This window comes from Pteropus alecto, unplaced genomic scaffold (genome assembly GCF_000325575.1).
Source record: "Pteropus alecto unplaced genomic scaffold, ASM32557v1 scaffold222, whole genome shotgun sequence".
In the NCBI taxonomy this organism is placed as follows: Eukaryota; Metazoa; Chordata; class Mammalia; order Chiroptera; family Pteropodidae; genus Pteropus; species Pteropus alecto.
In genome coordinates, this window is record NW_006433716.1 from 299,683 (window position 1) to 316,677 (window position 16,995).

The 16,995-nt window shown below is 32.5% G+C and overlaps 1 protein-coding gene across 2 annotated transcripts in view; it reads right to left on the minus strand.

Annotated features, from left to right (window-relative positions):
- Positions 1-10,602: 10,602 nt before the first annotated feature.
- Positions 10,603-16,995, minus strand: part of IFT74 (intraflagellar transport 74) — a 74,922-nt gene continuing 68,529 nt past the window's right edge. The window contains exons 17-20 of one of the 2 annotated variants that reach the window (XM_006908341.3): positions 16,387-16,550; positions 15,727-15,852; positions 12,225-12,285; positions 10,603-10,912 (exon numbers count right to left, since the gene is read on the minus strand). In XM_006908341.3, the coding sequence (XP_006908403.1) occupies positions 10,794-10,912; positions 12,225-12,285; positions 15,727-15,852; positions 16,387-16,550 (470 nt within the window). In that variant the 3' untranslated portion in view covers positions 10,603-10,793. The remainder of the gene's footprint in view (positions 10,913-12,224; positions 12,286-15,726; positions 15,853-16,386; positions 16,551-16,995) is intronic. The other variant, XM_015586598.2, reaches the window with a different exon arrangement.

A 16,995-nucleotide genomic window follows, 5' to 3' on the forward strand; every position in this document is an offset into this window, starting at 1 on the left:
GACCATACTTGTAATATCTATTTCTATTATATATGTAATATCACTCATATCTGTAATGATAAAATGTTAACAATTTGCTAATTTGGGGTGCAGAGTACACTGGTATTGTAAAATCATTTGTACTCACTGAACTTTTAATATTTTTCAATAAAATCAAAAGTATTACCGTGGCTGTTCTTAAAGAATAAGTTATAGAGAGGCAAGAGATCAGTTAAGGTCCAAGCAAAACGATGGTGGCTTAAACTGGGATTATAAAAATAGAAATTAAAAGAAATAGACAAATCAGGTGATATTTAGAGGCAAAGTTTTAAAGTTCCTTTTGAATTGAGCATAAGCCGTCAGGGAAAGGAAGGTATAAATAATGTCTCTTAATTTCAAATCTATTTTTGTACATAGACTTACTTTCTGCTTGGAATTTGATCTTTTGGGGCAAAACCATGGATGGTATAAAACAACCTGTGCGATTCCATTAAATGTTTCATGGGTAAATTACTGGTTAATCATTTCAGGCATATAGATAAGAAAATTATACTTCCCCATCTTAGGAGGCGTTCTATTCCCAAGTAATGCAAAGGCACACAAATATAGCTTGGTTGGTACCTGCCATACACATTTCTAGTGAACCATGCTTTTTAATTCTCTTAAGCTCAACTTTCCCTTCATTTGGATCAGACTTTCTCCCAAGTTACCCATGGAAGTAACTAGATCGTCAATTCTCTAGTCATTAAGTCTTATAGTGGCAGTACTAGAGTGGTTTAGCTACAGCTTTTGAATTCCACCTCTTAATCTACATCGCTATTCCCAATAAACAGTGTGCTTTGCTATTCAAACAGAGCTTTAAGACAAAGTCTGAAAATCTCGTTTTCAATGAGATTACTATTCCCTATAACCATTTTATACAAAGACTGGAGCCAACATGAGAATCAACAGTCCCAGGTTATTCCAGAATGTTGGCCAGAACATGCCATTTACGCTAGAGGTGAATCGCAGGAATAGAGGCTGTAATATTCATTTATGCCTTCTTCTCTAGAAAGTGATTATTCTGTAAAATTTGAGAAAGTTAATATGAAATACAAGACATACCAGGTCTTGAGGAACCCCTGGAGGTTTTACTTGAATATCTCAGGAAAAACAAATAGTAGCAAAGGGTTCATCAACTTGGTAGTTTGGGTTTACAAAGGGGCACTTGGTTTAATTTTCGAGAATCAAGTCAGTATTTGCATTTGCCAAAAAAAGTTATCATCCTGTGTAATTGCATTGTTTGTTTATTCTCTATCTCCTACATTAGAATGCAAGCTCTATCTGGGCAGGAATTTTGTTGATTTTTGGTCACTTTTTAATTAAGTATTAATTGAACCAATCTGATAAATGAAAATAGGCAGCCTTACTTCTGGTATGATTGCATTTAAATGCTTTCCCCATATGATGGACTTATACCATTAGTAGTTTCTGTTATTGGCAATGAAATTATGATAAGTATGAAGATGGAAGCTATAGTTGGTGAAAAAAATAATTACAGAGGGTTGAGGCACATATTGCATATATCACTGCTGTAATAAATTACCACAAACTTAGTGGCTTAAAGCAACACAAATGTATTATCTTACAGTCTGGAAGAATTCTGAGAGATCTTAGCCTAAAATCCTTCTGGAGTTTCTAGAGGAGATTGTTTCCTTTCCCAGTTTCCAGGGGTTGCCTGCATTTTTTGGCTCATAGTCCCTTCCTCCATCTTCAAAGTGCATCATAACATTTGCTTCTACTCCTCACATTTTATCTGACTTCCACCCTCTTGCCTTTCTTTTAAAGAGATGTTTGTAAGCACATAGGACCCACACAGATAATCTGGAATAATCTTCCCATCTCAAGATCCTTAATCACATTTGCAATGTCTCTTTTGCTATGTAAAGTAGCATATTCTGGGGATTATGATGTGGACATCTTTGGAGGATCTTTTGCGCACCAGAGCTACTTAGAAATCTTAACTTGCCCTGAAGTTTTCACTCTTTGCTCATTCACTAGCTGTTGCTTCATTGTAAAAATTTGAAAAATTACAAAAATTTAGAGAAACATAGCTGAGTTTCACCCTAAATCAACAAAATTGGAAATTTATTTCTATCTCAACCAAGAAGTTCTAATTATTTTTGATAACAGATAGGAGCAGGGGGAAAACTACCTCTTTTATCAATTATTTCAAAAGATTGTAATGAGTTATAAAATAGTTTTCAAGTAATAAGACTGATCTTCATCTCACCCCAATTCTTTACCTTCCAAATGTGTGCTAAGCTTCAAAGTAGCAAACTTAGTAGGGCAAGCTCTTAGCCCAAGGATGTTGTCTTTATTCTAAACATTTTTATAGCTTCTTTTTTGGAATTGTCTTTAGAGACAGTTTACCAGACACACAGGAAAACACAGCCCGTTATTTTAAGGTCACAAGGTACTTCGCCTACTCTGTCTTCTTCCCTTCTCCATTGTTTTAATCCACTTGCCTTCATCCCCACTCCTTCCTCTGGTGATATTAGTGCCAGAGATCTGTGAGGTTGGGAGGAAGGCCTGGGGAACCAGAGTGTGGCTAGGAAGGGGGCAGGGATAGCTTCATGCACAGCTTAAGAGGCAGCAGACAGCAATGTAAGTTTATTTGATCCAACCTATATACTAAACACTGTTAAACAACAATATTTGATAATTTGCTAAATGTCAACAAATTATGTTGTTAAAATAAATCCGTCTGAACTTCATCTACCTTATATTAGTTCCCAACATAAATATTATTTTAAATAAAAAGGTACCCTTAGTCAAATAGGTTTTTTGATGTATTATTTTTTGATGTACTGGAGACTAGAAAAAAACACTCCCCTGGACTGATTTTTTTTTTTTTTCCCCCCAAAGGAGATCTCAGTTCAGAGGTTTTCTTAGAATAGTTCCATAATTCAAAGATTTTTTTAACTCTGTCAATTTAAGTTTACTATTTGGGTGCATGCATAAATGAAGAAAATATTATAATGGCATCATATAAAATATTTATACCATATAATAAAGGTTACAAAATGTTTTGGAATAGTGGAATTATTAAATGTCCAAGCACAAATTACAAACCCTCTGATACTTTCAATTAATGAAGTTATAGATGATCTGACCAGATTCTTTCAGAAGTCTCATTCAGAAGTACCTAAAATATTTCTAACTACTACATATATTTTTTCTTCATTAGATCAATTAAGATTACTCTTCAGTGAAATATGTTACTTGAGTTTATTTACGGGTGATGAAAAGATTGTAAAATTGATATTTGCACAACTCTTGAGTATTTAAAAGCTATAATTGTATACTTTAAAAGGATTTTATCTGTGAATTATAAATTTTTTAAAATTATAAAACATTAAAAATGCTAAAAAATTTAAAGAAACCATATATAAATATAGATTAAAAGTGTTTGGTTAATATAAAAGAAATTGAACTACAGAAATGTTGAATGTTTATTTTTTGAAGTGGGAGTACTTAGAGATAATACAGTGGTCAGTGGTTTTGTAAGAGGCTTATCTTTTATTACCTGACACTTTCTACAATCAGTTGTACCTTAAGGCTTCTTATAGATGTATCTTATGATTTAACCAGTTATCTCACGTGCCTTAGGAAAAGGAAAGAAGGCAACTGAACTTTTACAGTTTCAACAGACCCCTTTCTCTAACTTTAATCTCTCTGGCAAGGAAAAGGAAATTCGCCAAAGAACAGCTTCATGGGTAGAGACGTCCCTTCTGCCGAGGACAGAGCCAGTTGGTAATTTTGCCTTCTATTAACCACCATGAGCAAAGGACAGAAGTCTGTGACATTAAAGAGGCAAGAGCTTGTGTACACTGCAGGGAAGCAGGCTTCATCCATCCATCTACTGTTTGGCACTTTTGTTATTTCCTCTCAAGGGATGCTTGCTTTTCTATGTAGGTTACAATGGGAAGTTAGAGAAGCTGGAAAAGCAATTTTCTTTTCCTCTCCTTCTTAACTATTTCCCTTAATCCTGAGATACAAAGTACCTGCTTTGTCCTTGGTGGCAGGGCAGAGCTGGGGGGTGGGGGGTGGGGAGAATGGGGTGAGGCTGGTCAACCCCTAAGGCAGCCCTTCCCTACTCCAGTAAACTGAAGGAAGGTTCATTTTAACAAGAAGCTAATTAAAGATTGAGAGAAGCTTTTAAAAATGAACTAGTTTCCTTTGATAAAGTTCAAGTTGAGCTCTTATGGAGTATATCAAATATTTTCACCTCATGTCAGTCTGGAGTTCCTCTTTTGGAGTTTATCTGTTTAAAATGATAGCACAGAAAATGAGATAATTCTGTTTGGTTAGTAGTTCTTTCTTGACCCTATGCCAAATATAATTTTAACTGATTAAGTATGCCTTTTTTCCAAGGTATTACTATGCTGTTATCACGGCAAGAATACTGTTTTACAAAAAGATTTTGCAATAAAACAGAATTTTGAAAATCTCATTTTAGTTTTTATATTTCTCTTGTGAAAGGCTTATCTAGTATGTCTAGGCCTCTTTTAGGTAGTAGACCACTCAGAATTCTAACTCATGCTTCCTCCAAATTCTTTTATACTAGACTCTCCAATGGGTGTTACTTTCCTTCCTAATACACAGCTACTCCTTATACATAATCACTTTGACTTACAGGATAGAGAAAATGACCAAGCAGAACAGCTTTGATATCAAGAATGTTATTTCTACATGGATTACTCCTATCACCCTTCAGGTTTTACAGCTGAGTTTTCAGAGAAGCAGTTCATTACATAATATTATGAGAGAAGATTTTGAGGCAGCAAGTATAATCTAATATCTTCCAAAAATAAGCAGTAAGCATTAAACTTTTGCTATTATAAAGTTATAAAAAATATTTTTTAAAAGAAACTTTAAAAAATCAGTTTTACTTTTTAATATAAACACATACCCTGCATATTCTTAATTAAAACATAATAAAGTTTCTAATTATAGTAATGGAGGCAGTTTAGTTTATAAAAAACTAAAACAAATAAGGTAGTGCATTGTCGACCTGGTAAGAGTTGGTAAGAGTACAGGGAAACAAATACTTGCATATGTCATTCATGCCACCTTTCTGTGAGCCATTTGGGTCAAAAGTCTTGGATTCTGCATACTCTTTGACTCAATCCTATGAGGTAAGCACTAAGATTTCATTTTACAGATGAAGAAATTGAAATCCAGAGAAACTAAGCAACTTCCCAAGGTCATACAACAAGTTAGCAGCGGAGTTGCGATTCAAACTATTATCTAACACAAAGCTTACAATTAACCCCTACACCATAAACTTCATTCAGTAATATGGGGTTAGTTTTTGTAAAGTATTCCTTTTCATGTCTGTTGGCCATTTAGGAGGTAGTGTCCATTCAGGTCCTCTTCCCATTTTTTAATTGGATTTTTGTTGTTGTTGAGTGTATGAGTTCTTTACATATTTTGGATATTAGCCCATTGTCAGAGGTGCTGTTTGCAAATATCTTCCTCACTAGATTGCTCTTTGTTTTATTGATGGTTTCTTTTGCTATACAGAAACTTTTTAGTTTGATATAGTGCTATTCATTTATTTTTGCTTTTATTTCTCTTGGCTTTAAGGTCAAATTCATAAAATCCTCTATAAATCCAAGGTTCATGAGTTTAATACCTGTTTTCTTCTATGCAGTTTATTGTTTCAGGTCTTATATTTAGGTCTTTGATTTATTATGAGTTAATTTTGGTGTATGGTGACAGACAGCAGTCTATTTTCATTCTTTTGCATGTGGCTAATTTTCCCAGCACCATTTATTGGAAATGCTTTTTTTTTTTTTTATTCCATTGCATATTTTTGGCTCCTTTGTCAAAAATTTGCCCATATATATGTGGGTTTATTTGTGGGTTCTCAATTCTGTTCCATTGATCTTTGTGTCTTTTCTGCCTATACAATGCTGTTTTGATTATTGTCACTTTGTAGTATAATTTGAAGTCAGGAAATGTGATATCTCCAGCCTTTTCTTTTCTTCTCAGGATTGCTTTGGTGATTCAGGGTCTTTTGTGCTTCCCTACAAATCTGATAACTTTTTGTTCTATTTCTTTTTAAAAATGCCACTGGATTTTGATGGTGATTGTATTAAATCTGTATATTGCTTTGGATAATATGGCTGTTTTAATTATGTTGATTCTTCCAATCTGTGAACACGGAATATCTTTCCATTTCTTTGTAACTTCAATTTCTTTTAACAATGCCTTATAGTTTTCGCAGTATAAATCCTTCATATGCTTTGTTAAGTTTATTCCTAGGTATTTTATTCCTAAGTAATTGCACAAGGAATTACTTCTTTTTCTTAAATTTCATGGTTAATGTAGAGGAATACAATGGATTTTTGTATATTGATTTTGTATCCTGTAACTTTACTGTATTTGTTTCTAATGGTTTTTTGGTGGAGTCTAGAGTTTTCTATATAGAGAATTATGTCATCTGCAAAAAGTGACAATTTGACTTCTTCATTCCCAATTTGGATACCTTAGTTTTCTTTCCCTTGCCTGACTGCTCTAGCTAGCAGAAAAAAAGATGTCAACTTCGCCTGCTATTAAGGAAATACAAATCCAAACCACAATTAGGTACCACCTCGCACCTGTGAGAATGGCTATCATCAACAAGACAAGTAGTAACAAGTGTTGAAGAGGTTGTAGGAAAAAAGGAACCCTCATACACTGCTGGTGAAAACATAAATTGGTACAGCCACTATGGAAAACAGTATGGAGATTCCTCAAAAAATTAAAAATAGATTTACCATATAGCCCCGTATTTCCGTCTTCTGGGTTATCTACCCAAAAAACTTGAAAACATTTATTTGTAAAGATATATGCACCTCAATATTCCTTACAATGTTATCACAGTGGCCAAGACATGGAAACAACTGAATGTCCTCTGATAGATGACTGGATAAAGAAGATGTAGTACATATATACAATGGAATATTACTTAGCCATAGAAAAGATGGAATATTGCTATATGCGACAATATGAATGGGTCGAGACTATCATGCTAAGCAAAATAAAACAGAAAAAGTTGAGAACCATATGATTTCATTCATATGTGGGATATAAAACTGAGAGCAACAAACTAACAGGACAAATAGAGACTTACGGACACAGACTACAGTTTAGTGGTTACCAGAGGGAAAAGGGGAGGGAGGGAGGTAGATAAGGGTAGAGGGGGTCAATATATGGTGATAGGAGAAAATTTAAATTTGGGTGGTGAACGTATTATGCAATATACATATGATGTATTATTAAAATGTATACCTGAAACATAATTTTATTAACCAGTGTCACCCCAATAAATTTAATTAGAAAAGTATTCCTATAATTGAATAATATGCAGCAATGTAACATGTTGTACAAGAATATATAATGACATGGATAAACGTTTCCAAAATTATAAATAGTAAAAGTAATTTTAAGAATGTGATCTTTAGTATGGAGTTTCCTCAAAAAATTAAAAGTAGAACTACCTTACATTCTAGCAATTCCACTCTGGGTATCTATCCGAAGAAATCTAAGCCACTAATTTGAAAAGATATGTGCACCCCTATGTTCATCGAAGCATTATTTATACTAGCCAAGATAGGGAAGCAACCTAAGTGTCCATTAATAGATGACTGGATATAGAAGATGTGGTATGTATAAACAACGAAACATTATTCGGCCTTAAAAAAGAAGGAAATTTTACCATTAGCAAAAACATGGATGGACCTGGAAGGTATTATGCTAAATAAGTCAAACAGAGAAAGACAAATACCATATGATCTTACTTACATGTGGAATCTAAAGAACAAAATAAACGAACAAACAAAACATAAACAGACTCATAGATACAGAAAACAAATTGACAGTTGCCAGAAGGGAAGGGGATTTGGGGATACGTGAAAAGGGTGAAGGGATTAAGAAGTACAAACTATGACAAAATAGTCAAAAAGATGTAAAATACAGCATAGGGAATATAGTCAGTAATATTGTAATAACTATGTATAGTGCAGGTGGGTATTAGACTATCCGTGGGGCATGGGGTGGGGGCGGGGTCACCTGCTAAATTATGTAGCTGTCTAACCACTATGCTGTACACCTATAACTAATACAAAATAATACTGAATGTCAACTGTAATTGGAAATTTAAAAAATAAGAAAAAATGTAATCTTAATTTTATTATAAAGACACAAATATATAAATAAAACAAGCATGTGTGACAGATATATAGAGAATGGTGAGATTACAAGTCAGTTATTTTCTTCATTTTATCTGTCTCTCCTAAATTTTCTACCTTTGTGTTAAAAATTGTCTGTTTAAAGATGTTCAATCTCAGTTTTCAAACTGTGAATCTACAATTTAAAGCCATAACTTACTTTTATTTAAAAAGGTACTTTAAAATGAAAGATACATCAATTTTAAAATAGATTACTACTATTCTCTAGTGGTCCATTTTGATTTCTTCGTACTTTAAGTCTAAAAATTCTCATTTACTAAGATTGTTAATGATGGAAATATATAGCAAAAGGAAAGAGAAACTGGGCAGGGACAGCAAGAACCCATGGAACACCTACTAACTGGTCTTTTATCTCTAGTGTGAATGGCATTACTCTATGCTCTAACCTTCTAACCCTACAGTGAAATTTCTACTTTAACATGGGACCAGAATAACGTCCAAATCAGGGACTCCCCAGTTAGTGAAAAAGAGTATCAAGAACTCATGTTTATTTATTGATAAAGGATAAGGATGGGAAAAACAAAGACGTGCTAACTTTCCCATGATCTTCTTTAAAAAAAAACAAAAAAACTCAGTATGTTTGTTCAGTCTGCAGCTTCTTTCCATATGACTTACAAGGTGTTATTTTAACAGGAATGGAACTCACTAAGCAATATGACTGACTGAGGAAGAGCCGGTTCATGCAGATAGTAGTCTCCAGTTCTATCCTAGCATAGAGAATATTCTTGTTGGATTTGTTGAAAAGCTCTGAGAGGAAGGAAGAGACATTAGTGAGAATTTCCCTCTGATAAAAATCCCGCTGAATTATGTTCCCCAAATATCATATATGAGTAATTTAGAACGGAAGTTGGAAACCTTGTTTTTCAAAAAATTTTCAATTTTATCCCTGCTAAACTTCCCATTATTATATGCAAACACATGTATTTAATGGATAGAGAATCTTTCCTCTGCATTCTTTCTGGGTGAAGACTGGTTCAGTTCTAGTTTGACAACCACAGAGTTATGTTCCTATCATAACGTCTTTCAACAAGTCAAAATACTAGCTATATCTAGGACTTTATTTGAATTTTTACTGCATTTGTAAGTATTATATGTACATCATAGATAATTTTGAAATTGCCAAAAAGTCCAAGGAAAATTAAAACCCCCACAATCCCACCACTCTGAAAAAAAAATCTTTATTGTTAATAGTATATACTCTTAAACTTATTGCACATTAGCATATTAAGTACTTTGAACAGCCAAGAAGAGAGAAAACAATTTACCTTTGTTTCAAACAATGTTTCCCAAACTTCTTTGCCCATGAATCCTTTGGTGGTATAAAAACTATTAATAACCTGAGGAATTCAGGATCCAAAGAACACATTTTAGAAATGCCACATTAATGAATGTTTCACTGTCCAGGATTTTCAGTCATTATTAGTAACCAGAGTTAACCAAATTCAACAATGTTTGTCCTTCTACCTAAACTCACACAAAGTTGAATAATTTATAGTAATAACTATTTACTTCAAGTAAGCAACATGCATGGGTAATTTTATAGTATGCAAATTATATCTCAATAAAGCCTTTTTTGTTAAAAGAAACCAATATTCTTATGTTTCAGGAATAATGAGAAGTAGAGTAACGTGAACATGGAAAAATGAGATCAGAGTAAAAAAAAAGTTTTAAGGAATATTTTGAGGACCAAAGGTGACTCATTTCTATCCATAGAGGATATATCTTTAGTTGCTATGATGTCTCCCAGATTCATACTTCACAATCATCTCTCTTCTAGCTTTTCCTTTCAAATGTTCTGGCAATGTCTATAAATTAATCTATTTGCATATTCCTACAGTACAAAAGAGTAAATGCATATACCAGGTTGGATATAAACAGCAGCGGCCATAGTCCAAAAAAGCCCACCACTATAAGTGTAGAATTTCTTTTAAAGTTCATGTTTTTCCTAGCATATACATACGAGAAAATATTTTTAAAATGCAAAGGTTAAAAGTTTTAATTCCAAATCTTTAAGAACAATTGATATAAAGAACATGTTATATACTTACCTGTGACTTTATATGTCTTAAAACATCAAATATAAGCTATTTGAGAAGTGCAAAGCTCAACATCCCCTTCTATTCTTACCAGCTTTTTCCAGAAGCAAAAATTGACAAGGTTGATATAAGTGCTAAATCAGAATCACACTCCATGTATCCTTTCCAGAGCTGACACATAAAAAGACCTCATTTGCTGCTATAGATGGATTATACCAACTAAATGAATCTAAATGACCACTTTTAGCTTATATATTTCTCGGTTCTCTATCACCCACACAAAACAAAAATATTATAAAAGGAGATGATACTTTTTATATGCAAACTATTTATTGAACTATTATACTTTAAAATATCACTCTTCAAAAAGGCCACAAAAATTATAACATTCAAAAATTTTAGGTCAGATTCTTCCAGGGTAAGTTATTTTTTCCAGTAAGCTTGCATAAAGCTTAACAGCAACAGTATACTTTTACAGAGACTTGCAGTTGGTTCAGACTCAGTTTCTGCTCATGCTATGTAGAGCATCCATGATGCTTTTATTGTACTCTGCAATCTGCTTGGCCACATTCTTCATAACTGACTGGTAATCACTCTCTTGACTCTTGGTTGCTATGACTAATTATATGAGTTAAGGAGGAACACTGTCAATAAAAATATTAATCTAACTGTAGCTCAGAAAGGAACCAAATCATACTAGTATTTCGATTCTTATTGAAAACTAAAGATGACACAGAAAAAGTATGATTAGATTATTTTTTAAAAAACTATTTTAACAGATTAAGCATCAATTGAAACCTAAAAGCCCAAGCAAATTGGTTTTTAAAAAAGTTCACTTACAATATAAAGCTTTTTTATAGTTAATATGTTATGCATCTCAATCTAATTCTGGTCTTAGAACAAGGGAATGATCAAAAGAACAAGGTTCTCTAGAGTACCATAAAAAATTCAAGCAGGTCCTTAGACTTCGCTCTGTTTCCAAATCACCTACTTGGTATTGCGCAAAACTATAGTGCTAGACATTAGCATGTTGTGAATGGGAATCTTTTGCTTTTAAACTAAAACGTATGATCACAAGGGAGAGAGCCCCTAATGAATCTCATTTGGAGGTAAGCTATGGTCCATGCTGCCTTGAGCTGAAGTTCAGCAGTGTCCTAGAGCAAAATCTATGCTACAATTCTCCAAGCAGAGATGTCCTTGAATGGATCAAGGAAAGGAATAGAAAACTACTTTGGGGAAATGTTTCTTATAACTCCACAATACATGTCCTCAGCAGCTGCTTCCTCCTATGATCACACAAAAAGATAAGCAAGAAGATGGGACATAGGTATACTATCTTGGTAGAAATAAGATGAAGTTAACTGGCTGAAACACAGATGAGCTTAAAGGTCAAATTTCTCATGACACTTAGTTTATCTTCTTTTGCTGACCAGATATCCAAGGTATAGCATTATAAATAACAATAAACAACTATGAATATATATATATATATATACACACACATACATATATGGTTAAGAATAATTCTCTCAACAACTCTATGAGAAGAAAATATTAACTGCATTTGTGATGGTAAAATTGAGGCTTAAACAAATTAAGTCCAAAGTCCATGGCTTAGATAAGTAGCAGAGTCAACATTTAAAATTAGATCTACTGACTCCATATCCTGTGCACTTACTATGCCACACTATGACTTTCTATACTCTGCTTTGTATTACTTTGCCACACACACATATACATGCCCTATTAGAGAGTGGAAACTAAATCTTATTCCTTTATTCCCCAAATAGCTTAGCTCAGTGTTTTGTATATATTAGGTATTTGATAAGTGTGTGGTGAATCGAATTTCATTTCGGTCTGTAAAGAAATTCCTAGACAAAAAAAAAAAAACCCACTCAGTCAAGTCCATCTGCAGCTTTTTAAAGGATACATTCTTTCATCACAAAATTATTTTGCTCATGGTGTTGCCACTTCCTCTCCAAATTTGTAAGCTAAAAACACAAAAGAAAAATGTTAACTAGTACCCATATTCAAACAACTATTATACATCCTTTTAAGAGGATAAGGGAAAAAAAACACTAAATTTTAAATCTTATCAACTCCTTGCATTTTATTGAGATAAAGCTATGGTAGACAAAGAAATTTAGGAAATATTAAACAATAATAAATACATTAATATAATGTTGAATTCGACAATGAGTTTTACTCTATATGTTTAATAGGAAATATTAAAAGTATTATTATACCAATGAACATGCCAACTGAAAGACAATTTTTCCCTTTCCTAAAAGAATTTAAAAAAGAAGACTGGGACATAATTGGAATCTCTCCTTGAAATCTGGAAGTCTAATGCCACAAATGTAATATATATATATTCTAACACTGTCAAAGGTTCAGCTATAGAGGACAAACTTCCTTACTTCCAGGACTAAATTTCCTGTCTAATTCCACAAGCTGTGATAAGAGCAGCACTGCAGTGTGAAGATTATAAGAGGGCTGGTAAAAAGCTGGCACTGTTACAATAATTTCTGCATCAACAGGAAGCTAATGTGGATATTATATTGATGGTTGCTTCCTCAGAAGACAATTTTACTGTTATAGAATTAAATTGTTTTTCTGATTTAATTAACCTTGTAACTGTGGGTTATGGTCTTTCTTTTTAAAGATGCACATAGTTTTTTTCCTAAGCAAAGGACCGTCTGAAAATAAAACATAAAATGTTCTGCTTGGACATTTCCAAGAAGTAATGACCAGTTTTTAATATCTGGTAACTGAAGCAACTTTAATAACATTTCTTCATAGTCTCATGTTAAAAATTATTTTCAGGGCATAAGTTCAGTCTTAATGTAGCACCCATCCTATTGTTTCCTCCAAAGAGATAAATCTAGATATTAGAATGAATCATAACTAATTAATTATGTGAACTTTATGTACAGTGAGTTAACACTAATAAATCAGATCTAGCTCCCCTAGATAGGACCTTGAAGTTATGGTGGACTTAAGGAAGCAGTCAGCACTTTTTAACAATAAATCTCTAATAACCTGTTGTAAAGTCAAGTACCAAACTTTTCTCCCTTTGTTTCATACAAAGAGGTGGCCTTCTCATAAAGCAGCAGACCTCTTAAATGCTACACAAATAATGTAGGAAAAGCAACACTGTCAGATGGTCAAATTCCGTCTATATTATGTATCTATATTATCTATATTAGAGACTTGTTTTAAACCTCGGAGGATATCATGAAGCACAAATCTTTTTTTTTCCCTATGACTTAATTAAAACATCTGTTATAAGTTCTTCATATATTTTGGATATTAATCCTTTATCAGTTATATGATTTTCAAATATTTTCTCCAGTTCCAAAAGTGGCTTTTTCATTTTGTTGATTGTTTCTTTTGCTGTGCTAAAGCTTTTTGGTTTGATGTAGGTCCACTTATTTATTTTTACCTTTGTTGCTTGTGCTTTGGGTATCATACCAAAAATCATTGCCAAGACTAATGTCAAAGAGCTTTTCCCCTATGTTTTCTTCCAGAAGTTTTACAGTTTGTTCCAACATAAACATGTTTAAATGATTTTAAATAACTAATAGCCATTCATTAAAAAAAAAAAGTCTATGATGTAAAATTATTTAGTCAAAAACTAGTTTTCCATATAATAGTTGGAAAAGATAGGAAGATCAGAATTTGATATGATCAGCTGGGATTCACAAAAGGCAACAAATAATGCAGAAAAGGACTGAACATTGTGGCTTATGTTATGAATTCCTATTATCTGTATATGGAGTTAAGTATATGATTAGCACTTAATGTGGAAATAAACAAGGCAGCCATTGACTGGCTCTAAGAAACTGTGCTTGACAAGTGTTTTCCTCAAGTCATCTGTTCATTGGAAGAAAAGGGCAATATTCCATAAGAAATATCAATATTTTTCCCTAAGAACCATTAAAGACAATGACCCCATAAACATTTTTTAGGTTTCTTCTCCAGCTTAGAATAATTTTACAATTTACAAGTCTATATCTAGGTTTGCATATTATGAAGTAGACAGAATGACTGATAAATTTGAATTATGTAATTAGTGACTTCTAAGCTTTTAGTAGTTGTGGCAAACTGATGAGACTACCCTTTTCAAGAAGAATATAGGGTATATCTTTTTTAAAAAATTGTACATCCATACAGTGAAATGGCCGATATCAAAAAAAGTCATCAAAAAAGAGCTTGAAAGCATTTAAGAAAATAAATGCTTAAAGACTGTATGCACAGAATGATTTCATTTTTTTTTGTAAATACAATATAATTAACACGTGTATATAACTGCAAAGGAAAAAAAGTTTACAAAATGCTATATTAAGATGTTAACCATGATTATCTATCATGATCATATTACCATACAAAAGAAGAAAAATTGTTAATGCATTTGGCATTAATAAATCATAGTTGCAAATTGCTAATATAAAGTAATTAGATAGGAGAATAACAAATCTTTAGCAGGCGATAGTTAGTGATTTTGTACATGACACACTTACTTCATTTAATGCCCCCAATAAATACTTGTTGAACACCTGTGATATGCCAACCACTAGCACAGTGCTTACTAGAAAGAAAATGAATGGGACAGACATCATCTCTGTCCTCTTAGAAGACCTCAGACATCACTCAGGTAATTTATCAGTAGGATGGGTGATATAAAAAGGGGGCTTGTCTGTGCATCCTGTGTAAATAAATCAAAAAGTTCAAGGATAGGACTGCTCTATCCAGCATTAATTAAGTAGTTTTAAAACTAGGAATAACCTAAATGGCCAATAATACAGAATTGGTTCAGTAAATTATGCTATATCTGTATAGTCTAATATTATATAGAATCATATTTTAAAAAATATCTACAGACAAGGGAAAGTATTTACAATGTATATAGTTAATAATAAGTTTCACACCTGAAAATTATATAATTGTATTAACCAATGTTATCCCAATAAATTTAATTAAAAAAAAAACCAAATTTCTAAATAATATGTACCAAATGATACCATTTCTATAAATATATAAAATGTGTACTTACATACGTATAAAAGCATGTATACACATAACATATACATACGGACTAGAAGGGCCCACACAAAAATGATAAGAATTATCGTTATCATGCTTTACTTGTGAAAATGTTAAAAGCTATCCTAATGGCTATGCCCAGAACAGTGTCTAGCATAGAGTAGGACTTCAGTATAGGTTTATAGAAGGCAGGAAAGCAGAGGTAAACTCACTTTGAGTAGAGATTGCATAGTATCCGGCTATCTACAAAGCCAGAAAATCTGGAAGGTAAATACAGCAGGTAGATGAAAAGGGAAAGGATTGTTTTGGGGTGAAAATATGGATTAAGAGAACAGGAAAGATAGTCTAAAAATAAAAATAAATTTCAGTCTTTGTTTTCTTTTTACCTGAGAATGTGTCTCATTTTCTTGCAGTTGTGTTTTCAGTGTCTCATGTTGTGTGTTTAGCTTGTCTGTTATTTTCTTAAAGGCATTTCTGCGAGTTGATAACACTATTTTCTCCTGATGTAATTTCTAGATAAATCCAAATAGAAGTAAATAATAGGAGTTAGCAAATATCTAGTAAGTCAATTTAAAATGAATTTGACAAATACTTTCAATGATATTCTGATAAAATTCTACCAAGGCTAGAATTACTCTAAAACCCCGTTTGTAAAAATATCCTTTGAACTATAAGCTAAATTAATATTAACTGTATTAATAATAACTATCTTAAGGCTGCCATATCTGTTCCTACCCCACCAATTTTTATGTTAATGTAAATGGCAATGAAAAGCCACTAACAAGGCTTAAGTAGGAAAATGTCATAATCAAATCTGCATTTGACAAAGTTCCTTTTTGTTGAAATGCTTTATCCCTTCCTTTTCAATTTTTACCTTTGGTTTAAAACTTAAATCACTCTAAATTCCTACTATGTATGTAAATGTCTTTATTTTTTCTTAACATATATCAAATAATGAACTGAAAATAAGTTTTATAAACTATATAATTAAATTTGATCAATAAAAACGATTTTAATAATAACTTCATAATACTGTTACTGTTTACCTTTTTCTTTTCTTCACCTGATGACTTTAAAGCTGGCAAATCATTAAATGTCTCCAGATCAATTATCATTTGCTTAATTTTGTTTTTTAGGGAAAGTTGTTCCTCAGTCATCTTACTTTCCAGAAGCTCCATTTTCTGTAGATCCAACTGTAGACGTTGACTATCTGAAACAGAGGAAAATTCAAGTCCATAATTAGTCAAAACTTTATTTCTCTCACAAAAGGAAATATAATGCAAACATTAAAAATCATGTTTTTTAAGAGTTTTGGCAAAAGAAACATGTTCATTGCAACCTATGAGATAATACAAATTAAGAAAAAAAATATTCATCCCCTAGGTAACCAATGTAACCTGATATATATTAGCTACACTTATCTCCATGCTCATACGAACATATGACAGTCTTTTTTCTTACTGAATATAACATATAAAATAAAGACCCATTATTTTTAATACGAGCATGACACAATTATGTGGGGGGAAGCAAGTTACAAAAATTTTGTAATATACACACACACGCACACACACACACACACACACACACACGAGCAAGTTATCAATAAGTTTTAAATGAGAGTGTGGCACAATTAAATTTTAGAATGTTCACTC